This window comes from Brachyhypopomus gauderio, chromosome 12 (assembly GCF_052324685.1).
Source record: "Brachyhypopomus gauderio isolate BG-103 chromosome 12, BGAUD_0.2, whole genome shotgun sequence".
NCBI classification, from domain to species: Eukaryota; Metazoa; Chordata; class Actinopteri; order Gymnotiformes; family Hypopomidae; genus Brachyhypopomus; species Brachyhypopomus gauderio.
The window spans coordinates 16673049-16685518 of NC_135222.1; the positions used below are offsets into that span (position 1 = coordinate 16673049).

The 12470-nt window shown below is 41.5% G+C and overlaps 1 protein-coding gene across 6 annotated transcripts in view; it reads left to right on the forward strand.

Moving 5' to 3' along the window:
- LOC143527930 (histo-blood group ABO system transferase 2-like) overlaps nt 1–11600 on the forward strand; it is an 89868-nt gene extending 78268 nt beyond the window's left edge. For all 6 annotated transcript variants that reach the window (XM_077023314.1, XM_077023317.1, XM_077023316.1 and 3 more), the window contains 3 exons: nt 7395–7427; nt 7723–7857; nt 10189–11600. In XM_077023314.1, coding sequence (XP_076879429.1) covers nt 7395–7427; nt 7723–7857; nt 10189–10876 — 856 coding nt within the window. In that variant the 3' untranslated portion in view covers nt 10877–11600. The remainder of the gene's footprint in view (nt 1–7394; nt 7428–7722; nt 7858–10188) is intronic.
- Nucleotides 11601–12470: the final 870 nt, after the last annotated feature.

Sequence of the window (12470 nt, forward strand, 5' to 3'; positions counted from 1 at the left end):
AGAACACCATTTGTCAAATAATACAGTCTTTTCTCTGGCAAATTCTACATGTGTCTGTGTGGGTTTTTTCTTCAATTGTCTAAAGTTCTGACGGTAGGCTTCTGGCACAAGTTCATATGCTCTTAGTACAGCAGCTTTCACAGTGTCATAGTCTACACTCTGCTCAAGTGAAAGAGATGAACACACATCTTGGGCTTTTCCCACTAGCTTACATTGCAGGAGTAGAGGCCATACTGCTCTTGGCCAACTTAGTGTGGTAGCAATGCGCTCAAATATTGCAAAATATGCATCAACCTCATTTTCTCTGAAGGTAGGGACCATGCTAATCTGTCTACTGATGTCAAAACGTTCAGCAACAGACACAGGAACAGTTGGGTTACCGGAAAGATGAATGGAACGGGGCTTAGGTACAGGTGTAGCCAGAGGAGCAGGGCTAGTCGGCGTTGGGGAGGCGGCCTTTCGAGGTTGTGGTAGGGGTCTCTCCAGACCCATACTCAGCCTTTTAAGTGTCACCTCCTTTTCCGCATCTATTTGCAAAGCCCGCAGTCGTAACGACTCTGCCTCGCGTTCCTGTATCTTGATCTCCAACTCCAACTCTTTCAATTTTATCTCCATACGTGGATCAAACATGGGAGAACTCCTAGGTCCCATCCTAGGACTAACCACAGCTTCTGGTTCAGCTCCAGCTGGGTCTGTGCTCTGGGCCAAACCAAGTGCAATACCTGGAACTTCCTCAGCCACAGGCAGCACACCACGTTCTACTAGAGATGACTCTAGCAGCTTCCTAATGTCCCTCTTGGTAGCAGAGCGAGGTATAACCACATCAAAAAAATCAGCTATAGACAACAGATCAACCTTACGGCAACGATCTAACAGCTCATATGATGGGCTAAGAACAAACACAGACAGGTCAAATGAAGCCATTATGGAACCCTCAACAATGCAACAATGTGCACACAGCACAACACGCCCACCCACAAAAATGCCTAAGCCAGAACCAAAGGCAATGCCAGCAGAAAAAAAAAATACACAAAGCAAAAAAGAGGGGAAGAGACAGAAAGAAACAGGGAAGGACGAGCCCCCAATTCTGTTACGACCTATCTAGGCTCTAGGCCGTAACAGGGGTGTGAAGGGGTGGAATATGGATGACAGTGATTCAAGACAATGTAAAGTATTGGTGTATTTACAAGTATTCACAAACAGAATATATATACAGGACAAAGTGCACACAGGTACAAACGTCAGAAGTGACCCAGGCCAAAACAACTAACAAAAACCATACTAGAAAGAAACAGACATAACTACACTAACAGGGTGAAACAAAAGACAACACTACTCTGACTCCCTATGTCCAAAACAGATACGAACCCACAACCCAAACAAAATGGCAGCCACTTCCTACTCACCGTGTGCACACACAAACCACCAATATACATACATCTATACACAACTCTATATAGTTATAGTAAAGGAGCACGCAAATCCAAATCCAAATCAAAAGGTCATACACAGTATAGCAATATCTCAAAGTTCTCAATCTCTACGAGGTCGGCAAGGCTGAATCGCAACGGGAATCCTCTCATTTCCTCCTTATATATCAGGAAGCCGAGGGCGGAGACTTCATGTTCCCAGGGACATCAGGGATTCCTGGAGTGGAACACGGACTGGACAAACCTGTAACAAAATGCTTCACGCGAACACATAAAAAGACAGGGTCATAACACATGCCACTAACTTCCAAACGCTTCTTATCAAGTGCACCTGCCAGTGATTTAAGTACCTGATTATGCCTCCATGTATAACGTCCCTGTGACAAACTCACCTTGCATGCCGACAGGATGTCACCTAGGTGTCACCTAACCACTGCCCAAGGTTTTGTGGAGTTGGAAGCACATCATAAGTAGCTCCCACCAGAAACTTTATACGACTCGCATCCAATGCCCACAACTCTCGCCAAGTGATTCTCCTCTTCTCTACACTTTCCCATTTCATCCACTGACCCTGCTTACTCTGTCCTGCAGCTTTTGCCCGTCTTACTTCCTCCTCCTGCTCTCGAATAAAACCAGTCACCATTCGTCTTCTCTCAGGAGATGTGGCCTTGCTGAATGCCCTCCATGTATCACCTGACCCTAGTCCTGCCCTACCATTTTGCACCTGCCCTACAACATCTCTATGCTCCAATGCCCTCTTTGCTGCCTGAGTTGCCTCTTGGGAATTCCACTTTCTTCCTGTACGTGTCACTGGTGCCGCTGCTTTGATCAGTGCATCTTTCGACCCCATCAACAACATTTCTCTGCCTACCTTGGCACATTTAAACTCCTCAACTAAGCTTGTTAGTGGCAGTTCTAGTACTCCTCTCCCAAACCATGCCACACTACTAAGACAATGTGGAACCCCAAGCCATTTTCTTACAGCCTTATTAACAATTCTTTCTAGCCTCTCAACTTCAGTCATTGGAATATCATACACTGTCAGTGGCCACCTTAGACGAGGCAACAATCCAAACTGCAAACACCACAACTTTAATTTACCTGGCAAAAAGGACTTATCGATACTATTAATAGCCTCACCCAATTCCTTCCTTAACTCTACAACCTGCTCTTTGTCGTTCAGTGCTGCGGTGTACCACCTACCTAGACTCTTAACTGATTTCTCCAGAATAGACGGTATAACTTCTCCCTCCATCACATACTTTTCTTGTGTCAACTTCCCTTTCACAATTGAAACACTCCTAGACTTACTGGGTTTAACCTTCATCCTAGCCAGCCTAAGATTATCACCTAGCTTCTCCAACAGCCGCCGAGCACATGGAACAGTTGTCGTCAATGTATATAAACCTAAAATGTTTATGTAATTTTTAACCTTTTTACCCCAGACTCGAAGATCAAACAGGAATTTAAAAAATCATAACCAATAACAGGGACACATAGTAATGTGCGGGACATCCAGAGACAGCCACTATCAATCTCTCCTCCATTTTGCAATCGGAACAAATAATCAGTAGGAACCAAAGTCAGAGGTGCGGTTTCGGAGGAGGGTGCAAACATACTTTATGATTGGTAGTCGCCGCCGCGCGTCACTGCTCATTTGCATAAAGTTGAGCCAAGCTCAACTTGTTCGCGTCGCTGGGTGTCGCTCACTCTCTATGAAAAGCTTTCGGTGTGAACACACAGTTAGAGGGTAACGGGCTCGGTCTTAGAGGGGAACCAGCTCTCGTCGTTCACTTAAAAGAGTGAGCGGCTCTTTGAACTGGTTCGTTCGCGACCGACACATCACTACTACAGAAATAAGGAAATAGGAAATCTTTTGTACCACGGATTCAGACAATCCCACCCATCTAGCAAGAGTCTTTAGCAGTGATGGCTAAGTTACCTTGAGAAAGTAATCCGATTACTGATTACTCCTTTTAAAAGTAACTTAGTTACGTTACATATTACTTGATTTTAAAAGTAACTACGTTAGATTACAAGTTACTTTAGTAGTTACATTCAGCAGCAAAATAAATTTTTCCAATACTCACTTTATTGGAAGTGCATTTTTAACAGTAACAATGTATTGAAGCAGGTTCGGTAACCGAGGCAGAAACTGCTTAATCCAAAAATCCCGAGGAGGGAAACTTTATTGATAACGCAACCCTGGCGCGCGCAGGCTCCGCCCCCCAGTGTCACTTAAAGGGCAAGACTCGCCGTGAGGAGCAGGAGTCGCTACAGTATCTCCTGACATTACGTTTGTGTAGCTGCGCGGTATTATTTGTAAATTTATTTGTAAACGTAATACAAGCGAACTGGAGTGGGTTTCCCGAAACGTTCGTAGCGCCAAGTACTTCGTAACCTCGTATGAAGCTACGAACGTTTCGGGAAACCCACCCCAGTTCAGTCAGAAAGCTTGTGAAACGAAATACCATTACAATTTCAAGCATTTTAAAGTAGGCGACGTTAGTCAAAATTCCAGCACTTTTCAAACGTGGAACACAAATCAACATTAAAATTCATCAGGTAAATGTTCCTTCCCCTGTTTTTGAGGTGTGTTTCTTTATACTACCACATATCGTTACGGGAGGACACAGCAAAGAATGACTTGTAAAACGTGCTCGCGCTCTCACAGGGTCGCGCGCAGCGTGCGGAGTCGAGCGCTACGGTCAGACGCAAAAGTAGAATTGAGCCAAGAAGAAAGCAAAACTATATATTTTAACTAGGGAAAATATAAATAGTAACGCACAGTTATTTGGATAAGTAACTTTAATCTGATTACTGGACTGGAAATAGTAGCGCGTTATATTACTCGTTACCGAAAAATGTGGTAAGATTAGAGTAACGCGTTACTGACATCACTGGTCTTTAGAAGGTTTTAGAGGATGATAGCAGTCTTCCTAGTTGATGCTGATGAAATCGGATGAGTCCTTGTTTTAGGCTTAATGATCATATAGTGGCAATTACGATTTTAATTGTCACTAGATGTTTTATGGGCGACAGCGGCATGTTATTTGTAATAGGTGAGGAAAATAATACATTCATGCATACTTTTTGTTGTTTAGGCAAAGCTAAAATATAAACAAAAATCCAATACCCAAAAATTGTAAGGGCCTTAATTTTTACAAAATTTATTAATCAACTTTTAATACTTAAGTATGTACAAGCACAAAATAAAAATGAAAACTGTGATGGTGATGAAATTTCTGAAACACATCAACTTTAAACACTTTAGCATTCTGTGACTTGACCAACTTTATTTGGTTTAGAAGTGGTTTGTAGGTTGAATTCATGTTCATTCTGCTTTAGTTTATTTTAAATCTTGGTTGCCTAATTGCAGAGGTGGGACCAAGTCAGTGTTTTGCAAGTCTCAAGTAAGTCCAAGTCTTTATACCTCAAGTACCGAGTCAAGTCTCAAGCAAAGACACTCAAGTCAAGTCAAGTCTCGAGTCAAGACAGGCAATAATCAAGTCAAGTCCCAAGTCTGAAACTTGGAATTTCAAGTCCTTTCGAGTCTTTTTTTTTTTTTTTTACCAATGTTGCAGGTATATTTTAAATGTAAATAATAGACATGCGTTCTTTTTAAAATCTGTATTCTCCTCAAATCTTGATAAAACATGTGCAACTGAAAACACGAAGTATTAAAAAAAATTAAAATTACACCTCTTTATTGCACAGTTCAATTTGTTAAACTTAGCTGCAAAAATATTCATACTTTAAACTACAATTTTCCAGAAATAAATATTCTGTGAAAAAGTCATAAGTAGAACTCCATGTTCAAATAAAAAGTGCTGATATTTTCACAGTACAATACAAAGAACCATAACAGCATTTTCCCTCTCTTCTCTTATCTGGTTTCTTGGAGAACATGTGTGAGTGACACAAGACAAACAAATATAAGAACTGAACAATTAACAGGAATCTGCAACTTTAGACATTTCAGTAAACTATTCTGCATTGCATTTGCTGGCCAAAAGTCTGTATGTCATTTGTGCACGATGAATGATGTCCCCATAGCTGAAAACTCGCTCCACTTTTGTCAATATATTTTTTTCTCGACGTAGATGTCTTCAAATACATAATCCATGCTGAGATAGAACTGGATATTATGATGGTGACAGAGAGAGGCTCTCTTCCCCGAGTTCAGATACAGAACCCAGGGTTGCCAACTCTCACGCATTGAGCGTGAGACACACGCATTTGACCGTCTTCACACGCTCTCACGCCACACATCCGAATATCTCACGCCGGAAAAAAAATCTAGTTTATTTACCTCTGATCCACATCTATGATTCAATGAGTTACTAGTTCGCTCTGGCACCAACCACTGGCGATCGATCGATCGCGATATAATACTTAATTTGTGTCCATTTTACACCCCGCCCGGTAAAAATTTACGTTCGCCAACCCCCCATTTGATTGGTTGTGCTGCAGCCCATGCACACACACACGTACAGAGTGTGGAAAAGCAGAGGACTGGTCTGCGTCAGAAGGACGGAAATGAAATTAATGGGGCGCACTTTATAAATATTAATATGCGTTTTAAAATTTAGATTTGGGGTAAAAAAAATCAAGTCTTTGCAAGTAAACAGGTTCAAGTCCAATTCAAGTCCCAAGTTATTGGTGTAAAAGTCCAAGTCAAGTCTAAGTCTCTGAATATTTTTTCAAGTCAAGTCAAAAGTCTTAATATTAATGACTCGAGTCTGACTCGAGTCCAAGTCATGTGACTCGAGTCCCCACCTCTGCCTAATTGTCATGCTGATATAACAAAGTTGGTGGACTCATCTCACCTTGTGAGTAATGCTAGTGAAATGCCAAATTATGCCCTATAACCCATGCAAATATAAATATAGGCCTATCTAGCTTTGAGATTATTAAGGCTAAATTGAGGGTTAGGGTTAGTTAAATGGAGATTAAAGGTTAAAATGGAGATTGGTTTATTATTTTGTATTGTTGCAATAAGTGGTATAGTCCTAAAAAAATAAGTGGGGGGTCGTTTTTGGTGTGGCGGTGTAGCAATTCTAAATTGTCGGGGGGGAGGGGGGGGGTGGCGATCGTAAGTTGTTGAGCCGGGGGGGGGGGGGGTTCAAGTAAGTTGTTGAGTGGGGGGGGGGGGGGGGCGAATGTGACTTGTTGAGCGGGGGGGGGTGGCGATCGATCGATCGCGAATTACTAGCACATCATTAATAAACCTAGCGTTTGACGTAACAGTCTCAGCAAGAGCAACATCCAGTTAAAATAAGTGGGGGGATGGTGTTACCCCGCTACACACTCCCACTACACCACGGGGGGGGGGGGGGGGGGGGGACGCGTCCCCCCTGTTAAAATAAGTGAACACCCCCACTACACCCCTGGTTGCAATGCTGAAAATTAACCAAGGATGAAAACACAAACAGAAAACACTAACAAGACTGCAGCCTCAGTTGCAACAGAGCAGCACCACCATGTGGACAATTACCTTGTACATCACTTCAGAATTACCCCAGACGTTGTAGTACACAAGTAATTGAATGTAATATGACACCATAGAGATATCACAGACCCGACTGACTTGCATAAGATGACTTGTGTATCTGCCATATTGTGTATCAGTCAGAAGCAAAAATTATAGGTAGCCTATAAGACATCTTTAGTCTTTCTTCAAGAACTGAATGTAGGAAAGAAGAACACGATCTCCCAGCTGTGTGCTTTATACACTAGGTTATGGTTAGGTCTTGAATGGAGCTGTTTTTTTTTAGGAAACCTGCCAAAAATGAATGAATCATCATGGGAAAGATTTTGCTGTAATCAACCATTTCTCTGAAGAAATAATGATTGAAAGATTGTATAAACCTGTAAATGTATACATTTGTACATTTACTAATATTACTAAACTGTATGTATATGTCCCCTTCATGTATAACTTGTTTTTTGTTTTTGTTTTAGGGTTAATTATAAACAGCCTGATATACTAAATGGGTGAGTTTGACTCACGTCGAATAAATATGTTCCTTATGATGGATAGAGCCAACCCCAGAACTACACTTTTAAATGACAATGAAAACTGTGTAACTATGTATAATTAAATGTAAATAAACCAACAGATAAACTATACAACAACAACAACAGATAAGCTATACAACAACATGGGAAAAAGCTTTTCCAGTGTCCTGTTTAGAAGGGATGTTAGTATGTGTGTGTTCATTTTCACATGAATGATTGTTAATCTCCCTTCATATGTGTGTGTAAATGTGTGTATGTTTTTGTGCCTCAGTCGTAAAGATGTTGTAACAGTGACACCATGGTTAGCTCCAATCGTGTGGGAAGGCACATTTGACACGAATGTCCTTGATGCCATCTACAAGCCAAAGAAAATCACTGTGGCCACCACTGTGTTTGCAATGGGGAAGTATGTAATCTTCTATTTTTGTGCATAAAATATGTAGACCCCACATATCCCTCATGTAAGTCCTTCCCAAGCAGGGTTATGCAAAATTATGCTGAAGCCAATCTGATATTCTAGTATTACCATAATAGTATTTAGTTTGATTAATTAGCATAAATTATTCCCTACTTTGGCGGTGTGAGCCAGCAGAAATCAAATATGCTTTTAATAAAAATAATGGAAGTAGCTGTGCCACAAAAGTGTTGAAAGCCGAGCTAAACAGAACCCTAGCATAGGTCCAGGACTGTCCAGATGTTGTAGTATGAATTGAGGAGTCAAGTTGACCACGTTATTGACAGACCTGTTTGCTCTGTATGCAAACTGCAGTAGAACTCATTCAGGTCATTGGTCAGCTGTCAGTCATTCAGGAGGAGCGGGGTCTTATGGATGGATGGATGTGTAACACCACAGAATAAACACACAAAATATATGGGTCGTTAGCAGTGATGTGGCTGTTCAGCTGCTCTGAATACTTTCTCTTAGTGGTTGTAACATATGGAAAGGAGGTTTCCTCTCTTACCTGCCTGCTGGAATAGCACTGCACCATATCTAACATCGGAGGTGTCAATCTTAACAACAAAGTGCTACTGGCTGCTGCAGTTCTTTAGCAAACACTGCTTTGAGCTTGTTGAAAGAACTCTCTGCTTCAGCTGACCAACACAAATATTGATTTGCTAATAAATATCTCCCTGCCATTCCACTCTAAAGATCTCTTTGGATCATGCAATGTTCAACCATGTTACCCATGGTAGCATTTTGTGCCAAATCAGCTCTACAGATGCATGGGTACGGATCCCTAATGAGCAAGCCAGGGGTGATGGTGGTGGCAAAGAAAATCTTCCTAGCTGGGGAATTAGGAAGAAACCTTGGGAGGACCAAGACTCATAATAGTGGCCCAGATAGTAGCAGTGGGGGTGGGGTTGATGGGCAGTTTCTGAGGTGGTTGCTTTTGTCCATCCACTGGCAGCATTGTCAAGTCCACTGGCAAACCTGAGCATTTTCTAGGTGCTTTGTGATATTGTCTTTGAATAAGGATGTATGCAAAATACATAATGCAGGTTTGATATGTAGAAAGAAACATCGAATGAACTGTACATGTGTACATGTGCCAGTGATTAGCATGTGCTTCCAGCAGCATTGTAGCATATTGCAGCATAACTCCAGAGGTCTGGAGGTGGTCACAGTCATGGCTCACTGAACTAATGCATTCCACCCAAATCACTAGAGTGAGTGCATGACATAGCTGGTGTCATTGAAATTTTGAACCTTAATGGTGAGCAAGAATAGTCTATAAAATTTGGGTAAGGTATCAAAGTAAATACAAAGTTTATTAAAGAAAGAAAAATGGATTGATACATACACTCAAAAGTGTCTGCAAGAGAGCTAACACCACCTTCATAGACCATGGTTATTACACTATTTTGCTACATGATTACATCATAATTCAGTGACGAGTTATGGATGGTAGGCCACATTGGATGACCCTGATGAGGTGAAGTGATGAGGTGAGGTACCACCCCTCCCCTCCAGGGTCATCAAGCCAAGGCCTCCGGTCCACCAGATGTAAATGTAAATGTAAATGTAATGTAAGATGTCCTTATCTACAGACAGGCTACATTCAGGAATGTCTGCCTTCAACGTAAAGGGTGTTCATATGTAACAGTTTAATGTTAATTGATGAAATTCCTGCTAAATGGGCTTGCAGCTCGATATAAATAAGAGATGTGGGGCAGTCTCGGCAGTAGAATGCTCAGCACACTGCCGAGGCAAGTACAGCTCCACAGGTCGAGTTCAGTAAATATAAAATAACAGTGTGAAGTGTTGTAATATTGCACTTTTGCACATGATGTTTAAAATACATGCATCAGAGACCAGTTGGCTTTTTGTATAACACATTTACAGTTACAAACACAAAGCCAGCTTTGCAAACGTTAGCCTCTTTTTAGCCTGTATTGCCGACCGACTCATCAGGTATGTACATCCATGCTGTTATGCATAATGCCCACTATAATGCTAGTTCACCCATATAATGTGGGGTTAATCAAGATGTTAAAATGATTTGGGGATGTAGCCAAGGCTTAGAGAGAGTTAGTTATAGTGAGCAAAGTTGACCAGGCAGCTTCCATAATGCATTTGCAGATTGACAGGGTCTGAGGTAGTATGATTTATTTTTTGTCAAATATTATCAATTTTATCCTTAAAGAATGTTAAAAGTGATAAAACTGATTAGCAAACTGTTTGATGAACTAACCTTTCACAATAATGTAACCAAGTTTTTCTCCCCCCCTCCCCCAGATATATACGATTCCTAAAGGACTTCCTGGAGACAGCAGAGAAGTACTACATGGTGGGTTACCGTGTCCGCTATTTCATATTCACTGACAGGCCGGAAGAAATGCCTGTTGTCCCATTGGGTCAGGACCGTAATTTGACTACAATTACAGTTCCAAGCTTAAACCGTTGGCAGGACATCTCGCTAGGCAGGATGTTACAGCTTGAGCAGCTCATTGAAAATCAGCTGGTCCATGAAGTCGAATACATCTTCAGCTTGGATGTAGATACAAAATTTCATGGTCACTGGGGGGCAGAGACTCTCGATCGGCTTGTTGCTGCTGTGCATCACTCTTTTTACAACTACCCACGAGACCAGTTTACATATGAACGGCGGCCTGAGTCACAAGCATATATCCCATATGGACAGGGGGATTATTACTACTGTGCTGCCATGGTTGGAGGCAAGGTGGAAGAGGTGTACAGACTTGTTCAAACCTGTCGGATACAGCTGGATATTGACAAAAGCAATTCCATTGAAGCAATATGGCAGGAGGAGTCGCACTTCAACCATTACTTACTGTACAACAAGCCCAGCAAGGTGCTGTCTCCTGAATACATGTGGATTGACCTGTACGGCCAAGCTCAAGAATTGAAAGTCATACGTTACTCACATGTCTTGAAAAACAAAACAGAGGTACGGCCTAATTAGCTTTGTGAACATTTTTAGGCTTACTTTCATTTTCCTTCATGGATTCCTTCAATGGACTATTGGGTCTTGGTGAGATACTATGAAAAACTAATAAAAAACCTACTGTACTGTAGCAATCAAGTTCTAGGGACCAGGCCTTCTGATTGTGGTAGCCCTTTAGGCCTGTAGATAGATGGGCACTGTAATCAGTAGGGGTGTGACTAATCCAGACCTAAATACGGGATAGGTTGTGCAAACATAAAAAGTGGTAACTTATTTCTTAGAACAGATAGTGTTTCTTCCTCAGGGTTTTACTGGTTTATCTTGATATGCTGATTTTTGATTACTTACAAAGTTGATGTTTGGTGATTTTTGAACACAAGTGGTGTACTTCATCAGTTTGTTCTGTATTATTCTTAAGTAACTATGAAATACATTAAACATGATTTATATTGAAAATTTATTATTTTCTGCCTTTTAATAAACTGAACTATGTAATATTATGAACTATTATCCATCTGTCACGGTACGGAGGGCCCCTTACTGGTCGCCCCCGTCTACAGCAGCAGCTTGTCCTGTGGGTGTGGTGTTGTGTTCGTTCCTCAGGTGGGCGGAGCCCGCGATCCGTCTCACCTGAGGGCCGTTTGTTCGTCTATATATGTCTTGTCTTTGTACCAGTTGACCGCTGGTTATTATATCCTTATTTCAGATCAGTTCACGGGTTTTGGTTTGTGCACTTTACATATTAAACCATCCTATTTCCCTGAGACTTGGCGTGATCGCTTCCATTTATTTTCGCTCACCCTGCCCGTCACACCATCATATTAGGGAGGGTGCTACTCTCCTGTAGCATAATTCAGATTTAGATAATCACACCAAAGCAAGTAGCTAAACCATCTGTCTATTCCATCACCCACCATGAGCATACTAACACATAAACATAAACAATGCAGCCAGAGAAAAGTTGCTCACTCAAACCTTATCACTAATTGGTATCTGCAGGATATGAGGACTATATAAAGAATTTATTAATGAGTTTTAATGATCGTGGCATCTGGGAGTGATGAGGTAAACGCATGTGCTGAGCACAGCTTGGTGTTTTTGAAGGGCAATCCAAAATCAGGGTTGTATAAACAGGCAAGGGTCAAATCCATGAGCAAGTCATTCATATTTAATTAAACTAGACAAAAAACAACAACAAAAGAAGACTTACACCTCTAGACCAAAACATGAAACACAGGGCTCTTACAACAACGACCAGCATAGACTACACAGAAACCAGAGATTAAACACAGGACAAACCAAGGAAAACTGAATACAAACACCTGGGAATACTAATGAAGGGTGGAGTTACAAAAAAGAAGAAGGGAATGGGAAAAACACTGAAACCAGAATAAGAGTACACAGAGGGGAAACCAGGAAATATAACAAACTAACACAAGAGGGGTTGTAGACAGGAACCATAACAAGAGTTTTTAGATTTCCTCTCCGAGTCGGCAGTCAGGGTACCAAATGCCATTCGCTCTGCATGGTGTTGAGCTGTAAGTACAAGCCCCACTTGTGGACGTTGGGCCCTCATACCACCCTCAAGTTTCTGACAGTTTAAGCAGAAACA